At 62.5% G+C, this 17,384-nt stretch overlaps 1 protein-coding gene across 1 annotated transcript; it reads right to left on the reverse strand.

Annotated features, from left to right (window-relative positions):
- Window positions 1-3,170: 3,170 nt before the first annotated feature.
- On the reverse strand, window positions 3,171-16,926 carry LOC112110595 (N-acetylglucosamine-6-sulfatase-like). Its single transcript, XM_026656506.1, has 13 exons — window positions 16,733-16,926; window positions 11,002-11,061; window positions 10,197-10,400; window positions 8,971-9,036; window positions 8,283-8,381; window positions 7,138-7,302; window positions 6,676-6,758; window positions 6,029-6,147; window positions 5,634-5,737; window positions 5,204-5,305; window positions 4,695-4,805; window positions 4,021-4,128; window positions 3,171-3,677 (listed from the first exon to the last, which is right to left on the reverse strand). The coding sequence occupies exons 1-13, from the start codon at window positions 16,880-16,882 to the stop codon at window positions 3,534-3,536; spliced, it is 1,515 nt and encodes a 504-aa protein (XP_026512291.1). The 5' UTR covers window positions 16,883-16,926; the 3' UTR covers window positions 3,171-3,533.
- Window positions 16,927-17,384: the final 458 nt, after the last annotated feature.

Consider the following 17,384-nt stretch of genomic DNA (forward strand, 5'->3'; position numbering starts at 1 on the left):
TTATATAATATAGACTTATAGAGCGAGACCTTCTAAAAAACGTTAACATGTATTACCGGCATGCGAAACCTTAAATTAGAGTGAATAAATGAAGACTTGGCACACCACTTCTGAAAGGTTGCCGACCCCTGGTTTAGATCATTGTTGCAACCACTGTTATATATTTGCAGCAAATATTGTACAAAGGTTGTCGTGTAAGGTGTCTATGGAAAGGTTATGATTTGCGGATTATGATTATGCTATCTGTATGGGTGTATCATTTTTGTAGTTGACATTATGAATATTGGCTGTGTACTTGAATCTCAATGTGTTTTGATTCTAAGTAGCCTCAGTGAAGCATTTGGTCAGCTTCTTGAGAAAGGACTATTCTCAGGGCTAGTCTACACTACCCGCCCGGATCGGCAGGTAGAAATCGATCCCTCGGGGATCGATTTATCGCGTCTCATCTAGACGGATAAATCAATCCCCGAATCGACGCGCGTACTCCCACCTCGTCAGGAGGAGTAAGCGCCGCCGACGGGGGAGCCACGGCGGTCAATTTGCCGCCCTCACAGCGGGGTAAGTCGAATAGGATATGTCGGTATCTTAAATCGATCCCTCCCCCTAGTGTAGACCTAGCCTCAGTAAGTGCCCAGTCAAGAAACACTTAACTGATAATGGACTTTGGGAGATGCCAATCCACATCTGAGCTTTCCTGGGAACGTTCAAACTAACATGTAAACAATGGCGTCAGCCTGTAAAGAACTGAGTCATGCATGGACATGTGACTTGCCCATGTGACTCCAAACTCCATCTTGCTGCTGTAATTTCCACAGTAAGAATAAAGGGGTGTCCTTCCACATTTCAGAGGAGATAAAAGGCCTTGGAAACCCCTCCATCGTCTTCAATCCTGCTTCTTGCCTCTGGAGGAACCTTGCTACAAACGGAAGCTCTGAACAAAGGACTGAATGACCCATCCCAGCTGGGGATGTTCCAGAGACTTGATTTGAACCTGCAGTTTATTCTATCACTGCTACAAGCCTGAACCAAGACTTTGCCATTACTGTATGGAATTGATTCCATGTAAACAATTCTAGCTCTCATCTGTATTTCTTTCTGTTATGAATAAACCTTTGGATTTTAGATTCTAAGGATTGGCAACAGCGTGATTTGTGGGTAAGATCTGACTTGTATATTGGCCTGCGTCTGGGGCTTGGTCCTTTGGGATCAAGAGAACCTTTTTTTTTTCCTTTTACTGGGGTATTGGTTTTCATAACCATTCATCCCCGTAACGAGTGGCACTGGTGGTGATACTGGGAAACTGGAGTGTCTGAGGGAATTGCTGGTGTGATTTGTGGTTAGCCAGTGGGGTGAGACCGAAGTCCTCTCTGTCTGACTGGTTTGGTGCCTTGGTGTGCAAAGGACCCCAGCCTGGGGCTGTAACTGCCCTGCTCTGAGCAATTTGTCCTGAATTGACACTCTCAGAAGTGTCCTACCAAGGGCAGCATCGTTATAGCCCCCCATGCCCATATCACCCCTCTGCCCCCCATCATCCCCAGACCCTCATAGCCCCCCCAGGCCATCACCACACTGCCCCCCTGCATAGCTCCCCCAGGCCCACGTCACCCCCTGCCCGCACATTTTGCCCACACCCTCCCTGCCTAGGCTGACCAGACAGTGTGAAAACTCGGGACATTTTCATTTTCAGGGCGGGGTGGGGTGGGGTGGGGGGGGAGGGGATAAGACAAAGCCCCCAATATCAGACGTCTGGTCACCCGATCCCAGCCCCCCACGTGCCCGTCCGGCCTCCAGGGACTGATCTCCCGGCAGGGACAGGGATGAGCCCAGAGGGGGCAAAGGGCTGGTGCTCCCTGGGCTGCCCCTCGCCCGGATCAACTGGGGCTGCTACTCACGGGCTGCGGCTCCTCCCAAAGATGTTCTGCAAGGAAGCCAGAGTGGGGTCAGGGCAGGAGGGGGGCAGTGGGGAGCCTATCCCTGAACCAGCCCCCAGCATCCCCCTCTTCCCTCCCCATGGCACCCCCACTCCCCATGGCGCCCCCCACTCCCTCTGCCCCACTCCCCATGGCACCCACCACCCGCTACGGCATCCCCTGCTGGATCTAGTAGCCAGCCGTCTCCCCCGCCCCCAAGGTGGGACCGGTCAGCCTGGGGGTGAGGCCGCGGCTGCAGGAGGCTCAAGATGATGTTTATCACTATGGGGAAGCAAAAATGTAACAACAGCTGGGAGCTTTCCCAGGAGAGCCCCAGGGCTGGGCTAGCAGGGGCTGCAGGTCGGGAGTGAGGGGCACCGGCAGAGTTGGGGGGGGGCCCAGGGCTGGGTAGCAGGGGGCTGCGGGTTGGGAGTGAGGGGAACCAGGAGTGAGGGGGGAGCCCAGGGCCGGGCTAGCAGGGGCTGTGGGTCAGGAGTGGAGGGCACTGGTAGAGCTGTGGGGGGGGCCCAGGACCAGGGTTTAAGGTAACAGGGGGCTGCAGGTCAGGAGTGAGGGGCACCAGAAGTGAGGGGAGACCCCAGGGCCAGGCTAGCAGGGGCTGTGGGTCGGGAGTGGGGGGCACCAGCCGAGCTGGGGGGTCAGGGATCCCGAAGGTGCTCACACCCCTAAGCCATCCCTGCATGGAGCTGCCCCCCGCAGGCCCTGCTCTCTGACCCCCAAATCCCCCAGCGCTCCCTGGACTCACCATGCTGGGAGACGCAGACCAGCCCTGCCAGCCCAGCAGCAGCACCGATGCAAATGGCCCAAAGGGCACAAACCCGCATTGTGCTGGGGATTTGCATAAGCAATGGGAGGGGGGAACGAGACAGGAAGGAGCAGAATCTGCCCCCCCCCCCACGAGTCCCTTTCCTCCTGCCCCCTCCCGAGCCCCAGGATCTGGCCTGGGGCAATGGGGGAGGAAGAGGGAAAAGGTGCTGGAGGGGTCTGCGGGGGAGCTAGGGAGGCTGGTTCCTGCTCCCTGATGAGGCTCACGGGGGATCTGACGTCTTGCCAGCTGCCAAGCTGGGGTGGCAGGGCCGAGCCCCCTCCCCCAGGGGCCGAGCCCCCAGGGAGGAACCTACAAACAAACAGCCAAGCCCTTTCTACTAATCAGAGTTTATTTCACCTTCATGTCATAGGGCGGGGGGAAGATCAGAGACGCCAGCAGCTTCCGGGGGGGAGGGGGGAGAATCAGCAGGGGAGGGGCGGAGAGGGGGGCACCAGAGGCAGGGGAGGGGCCAGGATGTTGGGTGGAGCAGGCACAGCTACAAAGGGGTGAGGACAGAAATATCCCTGAGGGCAGAGCCTGAGTCTGGGGCAAATACTCCTGCCCTATGGGGGGCAGCAAATGGGAGGTGGCTGCTGAGACCCCCTGTCCAGGCTCAGGCCGGGGGAGCCCCTTTATCCAGCCCCGGGGCCCCCTGGCATCCTGCGCTGGGCTCCGGGCAGCCTTTGAAGGGGCCAAGGTTGGGGGGCAGGGCCCATCCAGCCCCGGGTGTTTGACGTGTGCTGAGTTGTTGGCACCCGCCGGCGGGTTCCTGGCACAGCTGGGGGCGGGCGCCCCTAGCCCCGGCAGCTGGGCCCCTCGCAGGCCTGGAGCTTGATCAGCCGCTGGTTCAAAGCCTCCAGCAGGGTGGGGTCCACGCTCCGGGCCACGTTGTGGAGCTGGTGGGGGTCGGCGGTCAGGTTGTACAGCTCCACAAAGGCCTGCAAGAGCCACACTGGTCAGTGGGGAGCCCCCACCCCACCAGGCCCGCCTAGAACACCTGGCAAACCAGGGGGCTCAACGAGCCAACGGCCTCCCTGGGGGCAGGAACCAGGACACCCTCGGAGCCCCAGATCCCCCGCCAGCCCTGGGATAGGCCCAGCCCTGCCCGGCTCCCCCAACAGGGGACAGGCCCAGCCCTGCCCGGCTCCCCCCTCACCTCGCCAGGGGGCAGAACCAGCCCTGCCCGGCTCCCCGCCCCGGGGGACAGGCCCAGGCCCATGCAGCCTAGGGGGCTGTGGCCGGGGGCACAGGGCTGGCTGCAGCGCTGGGCGCCCGGCTCACCTGGCGGTCAGCGAACTCGCAGTACTGCAGGCTGTGGGGGTGCAGGGCTCGGACGCAGGCGTAGGTGTTGTTGAAGGCGTCTTCGCACACGCAGTCGGGGAAGCATTGCTGGGGGCCGGGGATCACCGTCAGCGCGTTACAGCCTCTCCCGCCCCCGCTGACCGCCCCAGTCCCCCCGCGTCCCCGACACCTCCTTCACCACAGACCTGCCTGCCACTGATATCCCATCCCCCGGCCTTCTGACCACCACTCCACAGCGGGGGGCCCAGCCCCCCCAGCCAGCTGGGCTGAGCTGTGACAGGCCATCCTTGCGGGGTGCAAGCCCTCCCCCCAGTGTCCCGCAGCCAGCGGGGCCCCCAGTCCATGTATTAGGGGCTGGGAGCCAGCTCTCGGCACAAGGGACTAGCGAGCCCTGGAGAAGGAGGAGGGAGGGGTGATGGGAGCCGGAGGGGGGAGGGAAGGTGCCTGAGGGGGCACCCTGGGCGCTGGGGTTCTGTGCAGGGCCAGGCAGGGTGCCAACAGGCGAGAGAGTGCGGGGGGGGGGGGGGGGGGAATGGGATTTGTGGGGAAATCAGCTGCTTTGCATGGCACCACAGGCGGGGGGAGGGGAGGCCTAGCCCTGACTGCTCCCACGCGGGCCCTGGCAGCAATGGGCTTGGCCTGCACAGACTCACCGATACCCCTGGGCCCAGGGCTGGGCAGGCTGGGTCCCTGTCCGGGTGCCCCTCCCCTGTGTACTGCACCAGGAAATCCGCCCGCCACGTGCTGGGCTGCGCCGGCGTCACCTGGGGCCAAGCACACGGTGGTTAGACCAGCCCCCCTGCACGGAGCCCCACCCAGCCAGAGGCTGCCCTGCTCCCCACAGCGCCCCCTGCTGGGAGAGGCCAGAGCTGGGGTCACCGGAAGCTCCCCCCCAGACAGTGCTCCAGCCCCGCTCCCCAAAGCGCCCCCTGCTGGAAGAGGCCGGGGCTGGGGTCGCCAGGAGCTCCCCCCCAGCCAGTGCTCCAGCCCCGCTCCCCACAGCGCCCCCTGCGGGGGTTGCCAGGAGCTCCCCCCCAAGCCAGCAGCTTCCCCGTTCCCCACAGCGCCCTCTGCTGGGAGAGGCCTGGGCTGGGGTCGCCGGGAGCTCCCCCCACAGGTTTGCCCCTGCCCCCCACCCGCCCGGCGCCCTGGGCAGTGTCACCAGCAGCGGCAGGAAGGACTGCCCGTCCATGGCGGTCTGCGAGACGTTGAGGCCGGCGATGTCCAGGAACGTGGGCCCCAGGTCAATATTGAGTATCGGCTCCTAGGCAGGGGAGAGGGGCACAAATCACCATGAGTCCTGGGGCTGGTGGGGGGAGGGCGGGTCCTGGCCTGGTCCCTGCTCTGGTTCCAGCATGCCCGCCCACCCAGCTCCCACCCAGCCCAGCTCCGGCTGGCCTTGACTAGCAGGGGCTAACCCAGAGCAGGGCCGACAGGACCCAGGCGTCCTGGTTCCTGAGGTCAGGGCCGTGGGGACAGGGAGGGGACTCTGCCACTCCCTGGGCACATAAAGGACCCCCAAGGGGCACAGGAATCCAGATTTCCCATGAGCCTCGGTGGCAGCATTGCCCACCGGGAGGGGGGGCACCTACCAGTCGGGTCTGGTTCGCTTTGATGCCCGGCCCCCGCACCAGCAGCGGCACCCGGATGTCGAACTCGTACAGCTGGCGTTTATCGATGGGCAGCGAGAACTGGCCTGCAGGGAGGGCAGGGGTCAGCGCCAGCCCCCACCCAGGCAGCCCCCTCCCCCACTGCCTGCAGGGACCCCGCGGGGGGACCCAACCCACTAGGACCAAGGTCTCAGCTGCCCTGGCACTGGTGTGACACTGGGCTCTGGGGATGGAACCAGCGACCCCTAAAACCGGAGCCCCTCCGTGCTGAGCCCACAGGCCCGGCTCCAGGGCCCCCAGCCTGGGTCCAAGGCCAGGCCGCGCTGGAGGGAGCCCGGGTGCGGCGCTACCCTGCAGAGGGGTGGCCGGGGGCTCACCTGCATGGTAGCCATTGTCCGAGGTGTAGAAGACGTAGGTGCTGGCCAGCAGGTCCAGGGCCTTTAGTCGGCCCACCACCCTCTCCACCAGGTCGTCCACCGAGAGCAGAGTCTGCCACCTGCAGGCACACGGGGGTTAACGGCCCCAGCCCCTAGCCCCCAGCCAGAGACCTGTTCCCACACGGGCTGCTGCACCCCAGGCCAGGATCCCTCCCCCTCCGGCCACCAGCCAGCACTGCCCCCCCGGGTCAAAACCACCACCATGGGTCCCTCTGCCCTTAGAGCCACCAATCTCTGACCAGACCAGACCTGTGTCCTCCCGCCAGATATCCCAGCCCTGCCCATCCCAGCCCAGACCCCTAGGACCCCCGCCCCGGCTGGTACCCCCCAGCCCGTCCCAGATCAGACTAATGCAGTCTCTTCCATAAATCCTCACCCCCCGCCCCACAAGCCAGGCGGGGTCACCCATCCCTGGGCAGAAACCTGGGCCATCTCCTAACCCTCACCCAGGCCCTCTATAACCTCCCAGTCCCCTCCCCCAATGAGTCTCCCCACCCTGCCCCCTCCCAGCCAGCTCAGCTGCCTCCGGCTCTGACCTGTGCTGCACTGGGCTCCTTTTGACCCCCCGCGGGGTGCAGCCCCCTCACCTCTCCCTGTAGGCCTTGTCCAGGAACTCGATGGACGTGTTGGCCATGGGACTCCTGGCCTGTCTCACCAGCCAGTGCTTGTCCTGCAAGGAAGGGAGGGTTATGGGGGAAGCATCTCTGACTCCCCAGCCCGGGGCACAGCCTGGGAATGAGGCTCAAGTCCCCGCAGGGCCAGCTCAGCCCCCTTTCCCCCCATAACCTCATCTGCCCCGAGGGGCCATCACAGCGCAGGGGACTGCATGGCCGCGGTGTTGGGGGCAGGGCTGGAGAACAGAGCGTGGGCTCCTGGTGCCCAGCCCCGTGATCACACCACTAGCCCATGCCCCCCCGTGACAGCAGGCGTTTGCCCGATGGGGCATCGGCCACGCCAGAGGAGAGACCCACCCCCACCCCGGCCCAGCGTGGGATGGGCAGGGCTGTGGGAGGCTGGCACGGCGTGGCGGGCGCCTCGTCCCCACTCACCTTGCCATGGACGTTGAAACTGCCGTTGCGGGGTGCCTTGGTGGTGTTGTAGGCTGTGGCGTAGCCTGGCGCTGCGGTCCAAGGGGAGTGGGAGGCGGGCGGGGCTAGCACCATCAGGAAGGGTGGGTGGGACCACTTCTGCAGGAACTCCAGGCTCCGGTTGGTCTGCAGGCAGGAGGGCAGAGACCTCGCTGTGGGGGAGGGAGGACGGCACCCTGGGGGCTGGACAGACGGACCCACCCAGGGAGGGGATGGAGGTGGAGAGCTGTGGGCCAGTGGGGGCGGGGTGGAGCTGTGTGGGGAGGCTTGTGTCACCCCTCAGCACCCGCTCCAGCCAGGGATCAATGGGGTTCTGCGGAGGCCTCCCCCACCCCTACTGGGCAGCCATGAGAGGCGGGTGGGGTGGGGCAGGGCTGGGGAAGGGGGGTGGGAGGAGTGCGGGGGAGGGGGCGTTCCTAGGAAATGTCAAGTTTTGTCAAAAAGCTGAAATGGGGAATATTGCCCACGGGCGATGCCACCGCCGTGCCTCCTGGGAGCTGCAGTTCAGGCACCCGTCCTCCCCATGGGCTGGGCTCCCCGGTTGGACTACATCTCCCATGATGCACCACGGCCTCCTCTCTTGGCGAGGGGAGGTGGACATGGAGACTGTTGCATAGGCACGGTGCATCATGGGAGATGTAGTCCGAGAAGGATGGGTAATATGGGCAGCTCCGTCCGGTCCGCCCCTTCATGCACTGATCTGGCGCCTCCCTGGGGCAGCTGCACCCTTCTCACCTCCAGCCCGTTTACCCCTGTGTGGCCCTGTGCCCATGCCCCGCGCTGGCGGTCGCCCCCAAGGAGTTCACAGCCCCCGGCGCCGTGTTAGGCTCAACAAGCCCAGCTCTCTGGGCTCCCCTGCTAAGATCGGCTCCTCGCAGCCCTTCTCCACTCCCTCAGCCAGGATCCCCGTGCCGTTTTCATGCCCCCTCACCTTGGCGACTCGGTTATCCCCCGGTCAGCCCCACGCCCAGCTGAGGAGCCCCTGTTTGAAGCAGAAATCCTGGGTGGGAATGACAGCCCCCCGACCAGCCCCAGCTCCGAGCCCCTGCCGAGGTCAGCGTGGCAGCTTGGCCAGGCTGCCCAGCGGGCGCTGGGCAGAGACTCACAATGAGATCCGTGAGGTAGTCGTCCTGGTAGCGCTGCCCGTGCCGCTCCTCTCGCCCGTTCGCCGACAGGGTGTAGTTATAATAGCGGGAATTCCCTACCTGCAGGGCAGCCCAAGGGGTCAGCCGCACCCAGCCTACCTGCAGCCCCCACTCCTTCACCACCCAGTGGCCCTCGCCTTGCTGCGCCCCACCCGCCCATGCACCCTGGGGCGGGGAGACTAGCTCACCCCCCCATGCAACCATAGTGCGGCCACTTCTGGGGTGACGCATGGCAGCTGGTCTGACAGTGAGCACAGGGACGCCGCAGCGGGGCAGGAAGGAGAATCCTGGGCGGGGGGGGGGGGGGACACCAGAGAGGCACTTGCCCCTTCTCTCATCACCCTCCGCCCCCCCCCCCCCGGGTTCCGCCCACACCTTGTCACGCAGGCTGGGAGCTCTTCAGGGCAGAGAACAGATCTGGGCTAAGCCTCCGCAGCTTGGGCTCAGTCCTGGGTCCCCCCAATCCCGAGGTTACGGACACGGTCAACTGGGGTTTACAGCGACCTGGGGCCACCATCCACCTCCCCAGACTCGGAGCAGGAGCCCTGGCCAGGGTCCCCGCAAGGCCCAGCAATTCCCAGGCCTCCCCAGGTCAGAGCAAGCCGCGAGCCGCAGCCCGAAGGCTGCCAGGGGCAGAGCTGACACTCACCAGGCCGTTCCAGTAGCTCCAGCCCAGGGGCACATGCTGGACGCCCCCGGCCGCGGGCTGTCCGTACTGCAAAGGGGGAGAGGCCCCGGTTACACACGCTCACTGCTCAGAGGACAAAGGAAACCAAGCAAGCTCCTGTCTCTGCACACCCACCCCACCCCCCCAGCAGCAATGGAGAAGCCCCAGCAGCCAAGCACAGCCCGGGGCCATTGGCCTGCTGGTTCAATGTCCAGATAGTCCACCCAGACACCTCTATGGCCCCATCCACACAGCGTCCCTCGGCCTCCCAAAGGTGGATCCATTTACCCTCACGGCTCGGCTCATGAGGCAGGGCTGGGTCACTAGCCTCATGTTTCACGGGGGAAACTGAGGCAGAGAGGCCCGTGCTATGTGAGATCTTACACATGCGGTCAGCAGCAGAGCTGGGAGTAGAACCCAGGCGTCCTGACACCCCCTGCTCTAAACATTAGCCTGGCATGGAACCCAGTAGTCCTGGCTCCCACCCACTAAAGAGCCCTTGGGAGGCAGCCCTGATCCAGCGCCCAGCCCTGGGCTCATCCCTCTTGCTGCACAGCTCTCTCAGTTCGGCCTCCACCGGCCCCCCAGTCCCCTTGGACTGTCCGCTCAAAAGCCCCTGGCTGGCTCTCGCGGGGGCCGACTGGGGCCCTACACTGCGGCTGGACGATGGGAGGTGCCGGGGAGCTTCTGGCTGCTCCCTCTGCCCCAAATAGCAACATCCTGTTGGTACTGGGCCAGATCCTGAAATCAGTGGCAAAAATCCCATTGGCTCAGTGGCTGCAAGTCCCAGGCCGTTCAAACTGGAAAGTGGCCCCTGCCCTCCCCTGGAGCTGGGCCCTGGGATCCCCTGCCAGCCACCCGGGCTGCAGTGGGGAGGTGTTCCCCAGGGCATGGCCAGCCACAGCCCCTGCCGAGCCAGCCCCACCCGTAAGGGGCCCCGGTAACAGAGGTGGCAGGCGGCAAACTCCCCCCACCCCAAGGACTCTCCATCTCAAGCAGGCTCAGTCTAGGGTCTTCCAGCCCCCCTGCTCTAACCACTAGACTCCACTCCCCTAGCAGAGCTGGGGATAGAACCCAGGCGTCCTGGCTCCCAGCCCCCCTGCTCTGCCCACTAGCCCCACTCCCTGCCCAGGCATAGCACTCTGGCCATGGCCTGCCCTGTGTCACTCAGCGAGGTCTCTCGGCACCAGCAGGGGGTGCCCCGTTACCTGGTTGAGGTATTTGCCAGCGTAGAAGGTCTGGTAGCCCTGCCTCTGCAGGTAGCTGGGGAAGGCCAGTGGCTCCTGGTTCTTCTGCCAGGCCGGGCTGCTGCAGTTGCCCTCCAGGGAGTTGTTCCTCACCAGGTGGTTGTGGGGGTAGCGCCCGCTCAGGAGGCTGCTGCGGCTGGGGCAGCACAGGGGCGTGACTGTGAACTGGGCAAGAGACGAACGTTCAGCCCTGGCCCCCAGTGGTTCCCCCTACCCCAGGTCTTCAGGTGCATCCCTCGGCCCAGGAGGGGCGGCCTGTCCCCCGCTCCCCTTCCTGGCATCAGTGCCAGGCAGTGTTGGGCAAAGACTGTTGTCCTGGACACTTGGCTGAGGGCTGGCAGGCCCCACCCGGGTGCAGGCAGAGCAGTGGGCTCTGGTCAGGCAGCCAGGACACTCCTGGGCCTTGAAAAATGGGGGTGGGGGGAGTGAGTGGGGTCCCGGTAATCGGGCCATGAGGCACCCCCAGCCATGCAGCCACAGGGGACACCCCTCTCAGAGCCCCCCAGTGGCTCTGACTTCCAGTGCCAGGGAGCCCGTCTGCCCCCCCAGCGCTGTCTGGGCTCCCCCTTCCTGCGGTCTCAGCTTCTGGGGCAGCTCTCTGGCTCTGTCCCCGGCCAGTCCCCCTGCCCCGCACGGACAGGAGAGCAGAGGAAGAGCCATGTGTGGCCCGGCCGTGGCACATGCAGCGTGGCCCACGGGGGGGCCAGTTTGCCCAGTCTCCGGCGCGCGTGTCCCAGGCCAGTCCCCACAGCGCCGTGGCACTCACCGCATTGGGGAAGGAGACACCCGCTTGGCCGATCAGGGCTTGCGTCTTCTTCATTGGAGTCTGTAAGGAGACACATAACCAGTCACCAGCCGCGAACCCAACGTGGCAGGGACAGAACAACGCCCGCCCCTTCAGGGAGACAGGGAACATACGGACCAGTCCATACGGAGGCAAGAGAGGCATATAAAATAGTGGAAAGACTAGAGAAGGGGAATCAGATGCTCCCATCCCCCTCTTCCATAATAGCAGCACAGTTCATGAATCTATGAAATAACCTATGGGACTCACTGCTACTGGATATCATACAGGCCTCAAACTGTAGCTGGATTAAAAAAAAAAAAAGAATTAGCCATTCTCTTTGTCTGAACGACACTGATGACTTCGTTAGACAGAACACATCTTTACAAACCCGCATGCTTCAGGACATGTGCCAGCCACTAACTGCCAGGGGTCATAGAATCACAGAACTGGAAGGGACCTCAAGAGGTATCTAGTCTGCTCCCCGGCACTCATGGCAGGACTGAGTATTATCTAGACTAGACCATCCCTGACAGGTGTTTGTCCAACCTGCTCTTAAAAATCCCCACTGATGGGATTCCTCAACCTCCCAGGGCAATTTATTCCAGGGTTTAACCACCCTCACAGTTCGGAAGTTTTTCCTAATGTCCAACCTAAACCTCCCTTGCTGCAATTTAAGTCCATTGCTTCTTGTCCTGTCCACAGAGGTTAAGAACAATTTTTCTCCCTCCTCCTTGTAACAACCTTTTATGTACTTGAAAACTGTTATCATCTCCCCCCTCAGTCTTCTCCAGACTAAACAAACCCAATTTTTTCAATCTTCCCTCATAGGTCATGTTTTCTAGACCTTTAATAATTTTTGTTGCTCTTCTCTGGACTTTCTCTAATTTGTCCACATCTTTCCTGAAATGTGGCACCCAGAACTGGACACACTACTCCAGTTGAGGCCTAATCAGCGTGGAGTAGAGGGAAGAATTACTTCTCGTGTCTTGCTTACAACATTCCTGCTAATCCAGCCCAGAATGATGTTTGCTTTTTTTGCAGCAGCGTTACACTGTTGACTCATATTTAGCTTGTGATCCACTATGACCCCAGATCCCTTTCCGCAGTACTCCTTCCTAGGCAGTCATTTCCCATTTTGTGTGTGTGCAACTGATTGTTCCTTCTTAACTGGAGTACTTCGCATTTGTCCTTATTGAATTTCATCCTAATTACTTCGCACCATTTCTCCAGTTTGTCCAGATCATTTTGAATTTTTATCCTGTCCCCCAAAGCCCTGGCAACCCCTCCCAGCGTGGTCAGGAAGGAATTTACTCTACAAGAGGCTCCTTGGAGCTAGGCCAGATGGACCCTGGTCTGATTCACTGGAGTGATTCCTCTGGAGTTACCCTTTGCTCTGGAAAGTGTCACTTTGACTGTCAGTTGTTTAAGAACCTAGCATCACCCTCCCACCGCCGCATTGTGCTGTATAAAGAACAACTCTCAATAGAACATGGCAATTAGGATTAGCGATAAATGTGGAATCGTTAAAGGGGAAAGACCTTAAACCTGAGAGCTCTGAGACACCCCCAGGCATTTTGGAATGCTCAGGCTTTCCCTTGGCGTCTCTGTCTGCTACGCTCTGCCCCAGAGTTGGCTGCATTTCAGAGACGCTGCAGCTTAGTGTGTATCATTTGTGCTTTAGGAACCCTCATGATCTGTAGAGTTTAAGGCCAGACTTGGCTGGGCCCGTTGGTCATAGGCCAGACAACCTTACCCTGAGCCCCAAAACCTGTGTCTAACTAAAGCACATGTGGCTGACAGGTGGGTGCAACTGGGGCTGTTCTGCATCAGAGGATAACAACCTACTACTGCTACCAGCTAATTAGCAGCTAGCTCAAAGGGTAGATGCTTTACCACTGAGGGCCTGGGCTTTGACCTCCACTGAAATCCATGGCACAGGGGGGCTGACAGACCAGAGCAGAGAAAGACCCATCTGGAAAAGGGAATCTCCCTGTGACAAAGTGGGAATTTTTCATATTTTGCATGGATAGTGTATGTGCCTCAGTTTCCTCATGTGCTGCATGGTTACTAGGTGGTGGGAAAAGGTTGTTTGCAGAGATCCAGGCGTGACTGACCCCTGGCTGGCTGGGGCCTAGGCCCATGGAGAGCCCAAAAGGACAATGATCACTCCAATTCCCTGGACATTTGGTACCTAGCAACTAAGGCATGGACCGACACCCTCCCCCGCCCCCCCTGCAGGAAGCTAGCCGGGTGGGAGCAGCTGGAGAGCAAAGGGCTGCGGAGGGGCCAGGTGCGGGTGTTAAGTGCGGGGCTGCAGGAAGCAGGCGTCTCTCCTGGACTGGCACCAAGGAGGGGGCAGGCAGAGGGCTCTGGGCTGACCCTGCTGGACCAAGCTGTCACTTTCTGCTCCCTGTGCTAACCAAGGACTTTCTACCCCGTGTTCCAGACACCTAATAAACCTGACTGCTTCTACCACGCTGGCTGAGCGGGACCGCAGTCTAGGGAAGGTGGGGTGCAGTGCTCCCTTTGGGGGTACAAGTCTCCCTCAGATTCCAACCCATGGGACTCGACTCGCTGCAGGGAGCTCGTGTTGTGACCCAGGGGTGCTGACGGCTCCGGGGGTCGGTCCCAGGAGGCGGGGAAGCTGAGGGGCTGGCCCCAGTGAGAGTGTGACCGTGCGGGGGCTGACACATCAAGGGGATCCTGCAGCGACTGTTCCAGAGCCGTGGAGAGCTCCCCTGTGGAGCCGGAACACCTGGGAGGTGAGGGCCGGGGCTGATCTCTTGACCCCTCTGCTCAACCCAGCGTTTGCACAGTGGGAAGGGTGGGGGTTGCACAAGGCTGGCTCTGGAGGCGCGTGAGGAGGGCGATACTAAACAGCAGCTCTGAGGGCAGGGCGGGCTCAGACGCCAGCCTGGGCTAAATCCAGAGTCACTTCAGATTGACACCGGGATCCAGATCCGACTCTGAGATCCGACTTGGGCCCAGCCACTGTCCCCTGCCTGGTCCTTGGAGTGCAATTCCCCTCTCCCACTGGCTCTGCTCCATTGATTCCCAGGCTGTCACTTGTGATTCACCCCAAGGGCAGTGCACCAGAATCAGACCCTGGCCCCTGGGCTCGGAGCTGGACCCAGAGGGGCTGAGAGCGAGAGAGGAGGGGGGTGACTGCTGCTCCCCCAAGGCTGCTCTCCCCTGCTCTAACCCCCCAGCCCACACACCTGGCACCTCTGGATCGCACCCGGCGCCCACCAGCGGATCTCCACTAGCCAACCATGCTCCGGCACCGAGCCCCATGGGGCCACTCAGTGCAGGATCGGGGCCTCGGAGCAACGTGCATAAGGTGCCAAGCCGAGAGAATCGCATACAGGCCCCTACGTAACCCAGGCGTCACAGCCCTCTAGGACTAGAGATCGGGGGGCAGAGCCTCAGCTGGTGTCACCCAGCACAGCTCCAAGCTGAGGCTGCGGCCCCTGGTTGCCACATCCACCCTGCAGCGCCCAGGGCAGGATCGGTCCCTCCAGCACGTCCCCTCGCGCTCTGGCCTCCAGAGGTGTAGGCGGTGTTAAGGGGATGGAGCTGCCAGGCTGGAGCGGCAGTGAGGGCAGGCCAGCGCCTGAAGGGTTAACGTTCGATCTCCCGGCATAGAGGTGACCTGACACGCTGCGCCCCGGATCAACCACGCTCCCCGCAGCTCCCAGATGGGCTCTGGCTCAGCTGGACCCGGGGGAAGGCTCCCATCCCAGACGGCAGGACACCGGGTACTTCCCCTTGGAGTTCAGCTGGCTCGGCCCTGGTAGCCCAGGAGCAGAACCAGAAGTGGAAGGAGGAAGCGGCGCGTGTTGTGCTGCCTAGGTCACGAGTGAAAGGTTCCACCAACTGAGGGCGTTTACACCCCCCGAGCATATGGGAGCGGGGTCTAGTGCTTAGAGCAGGGGGTTGGGAGCCAGGACGCCTCGGTTCACAGCTCTTTCACTGACTTACTGTGCAAGTCCACGGCCAAGTCCCTCTTTGTGCCTCAGTTTCCCCTCTGTAACACAAGGATAACGATACTGACCCACCTTTGAGAGCCCCAGGTGGCAGCGTCCGGGTGAGGGGGCCAATGGCTAGGCACAAAGGGGGAGGGAGGGCGGACTCCAGGTGTGTTTGACTCAGGGGGCAATTTCCCACCCTCCAATGCCACAGAGCGCGAATTCCAGAAGCCTCTGTCGATGTTCCAGTGAACCCTGGAGTGGCTCTGCACTGCTAGCCCTGAACTGCTCACGGACATTCGATCATGGATTAGTGACCATCAGCTGCCTGCCAAGGGGAAACTGAGGCACATGGCGGGGAAGTGACTTGCCCAGGATTGCTCAGTGGCTGGGCTGGGATCAAACACCAGGTCTCTAGGGGGGCTGTGAGGTTAACCATGAGACCCGCCCTTCCCACCACGACGGTCGGACAGCCCCCTCCCTCCATCATGCCGAAGCTCCCAAGCATGCCAATGATGTTGTCATCAACCCTGCCCAGCTGCAGGATTTCCGTGCCTTCCCGGGGCAGACAGACCCCACCACGCGCCCACGCGGAGCACCGCGCTTTGGAGAGCGATTCAGACCCCACTTTTCTTCCAAACAGGGGCGGCCCCCTGCCCCCTCTCCCCGGGGTCGGCAGAGCTGCCAGCTCCGAGTTTGAACCGTCAGCTGCTTCGGGGTTAACCACGCGTTAAGTAAACCCTGTGCAGCTGCACAGAACGCGCCAAAGACCCCAGCTCCTGTCACACACCAGCAACTCGAAACAACCGCCAGGCTGGGACCGACCAGCGCCCTGACTGGGATTAGGACGGACACAGCCCCACTCTGGGAGACAGCCCCACCCTGAAGAGCTCACAGTCTGAACAGGTGAGAGGGGAAACCGAGCCGGGGCGGTGAAGTAACTTGCCCAAAGCCACTGGCAGAGGCAGGATTAGAACCCAGCTCTCCTGGCTCCAGGACAGTGCCCTGGCTAGGGGAAGTTTGGCACTATCTGGGTCAGTCCCACTGCGGTGGGGGTAGTAGGCGTGGCCAGGCGGCGGGCCAGGCAGTCCCACTGAGGCGGGGGTGGGCGGCGTGGCCAGGCGGCGGGCCAGGCAGTCCCATTGCGGCGGGGGTGGGCGGCGTGGCCGGGCGGCGGGCCAGGCAGTCCCACTGCGGCGGGGGTGGGCGGCGTGGCCGGGCGGCGGGCCAGGCAGTCCCACTGCGGCGGGGGTGGGCGGCGTGGCCGGGCGGGGGGCCAGGCAGTAGCATTGTGTGTTTACTGTGTCCCCAAGGGCCCATGACACGCCTAACCCATGGCGTGGCCATGCAGAGGGGCTGGGCCCCGATCGGTGCCCCCTGGGCCTGTGACGTGGGAGGAATGTGGCTCTATCTAGCATCGTGGATAGAACCGTGTCAGCTGCACCCCCAGTCTTAGCTCATAAGAGGGGTCCCACCAGCTCTCACAGGGGCCCAGAAGCCACTGATCCTTTGCAAAGGGGGGCGACTATGGGACCATGCCATGGCTGGGTGAGCAGTGCGACAGGGGCCGTGACACGGGGAGCACACGGGTGGGTCTGGCAGCATGGATGGGACCGTGGCATGTGTGACCATGTTACAGGGCCCGTGACATGGGGCGCACATGGGTGGCTCTGGCAGCGCAGCCCTGGTAACGGTGCCCGCGCCCTGTGGCCGGGGAGGGGCTGGTGGCCCCAGGCACTTACCATGCCCCCGATCTCCGTGTCCTGGTCATCGGTCAGGATCAGCACGATGTTGTGCGGGCTCCGCCGGCCCCCTCCTGCTGCGCCCCCCAGCACCAGCTGCCAGGCGGTGCTCAGCACCAGCAGGGCAGCCCAGCTCGCCGGGTGCCCCATGGCTGGGCTGCGCCCCGCTGGCTGCACGGCTCCGAGCCCCCTACCTCGAGCCCACTGCCCAGCCCCTGCCCCCGAGCCCTCTGCCCCCTGCCCAGCCCCCAGCGCACTTTCAGGAAGCGCAACTTTGCCGGTCATATGAGAGTTGCAATTGCACAAATCACCACATGCCCGGCCCCGCCCCCTGGCAAGCCCCGCCCAGGCCCCGCCCCTGACGGGGGAGGGGCGCAGGGGAAGCAGCGACCCGGGCTCGCACCCGGCACCCCCGGGAGCGTGGGCGTGGCTATATTTGCATAAGGGGCGCGGCTGCGCCCGGCCCTGACTCACGTGGGGCGGGGGCGCTTCCCCCTCAAGCTAACGCGGCGCTTATGAGTTGGGGAAGTTTGGCCGGGGGGGCTCACAGGACCCCTCCCCCCATAGAGTCCCCCATTGCTCCCAGCCCCTGCTCCAGCCCCCCCTAAACCTCCATGCAATCCCCCTCCCCCAGAGCTCCCCTTATAACCTC

Source organism: Terrapene carolina, unplaced genomic scaffold (assembly GCF_002925995.2).
Source record: "Terrapene carolina triunguis isolate 2854851 unplaced genomic scaffold, T_m_triunguis-2.0 Scaffold49, whole genome shotgun sequence".
In the NCBI taxonomy this organism is placed as follows: Eukaryota; Metazoa; Chordata; order Testudines; family Emydidae; genus Terrapene; species Terrapene triunguis.

Coding starts and splice junctions, on each gene's coding strand:
- LOC112110595 (XM_026656506.1), bottom strand. CDS start 16,882: ATGGGGCACCCGGCGAGCTGGGCTGCCCTGCTGGTGCTGAGCACCGCC. Junction 8,382..8,970: donor GGAGCTACTGGAACGGCCTG/GTGAGTGTCAGC, acceptor GCTGCCCTGCAG/GTAGGGAATTCCCGCTATTA. Junction 6,148..6,675: donor GACAAGGCCTACAGGGAGAG/GTGAGGGGGCTG, acceptor GTGTGCCTGCAG/GTGGCAGACTCTGCTCTCGG.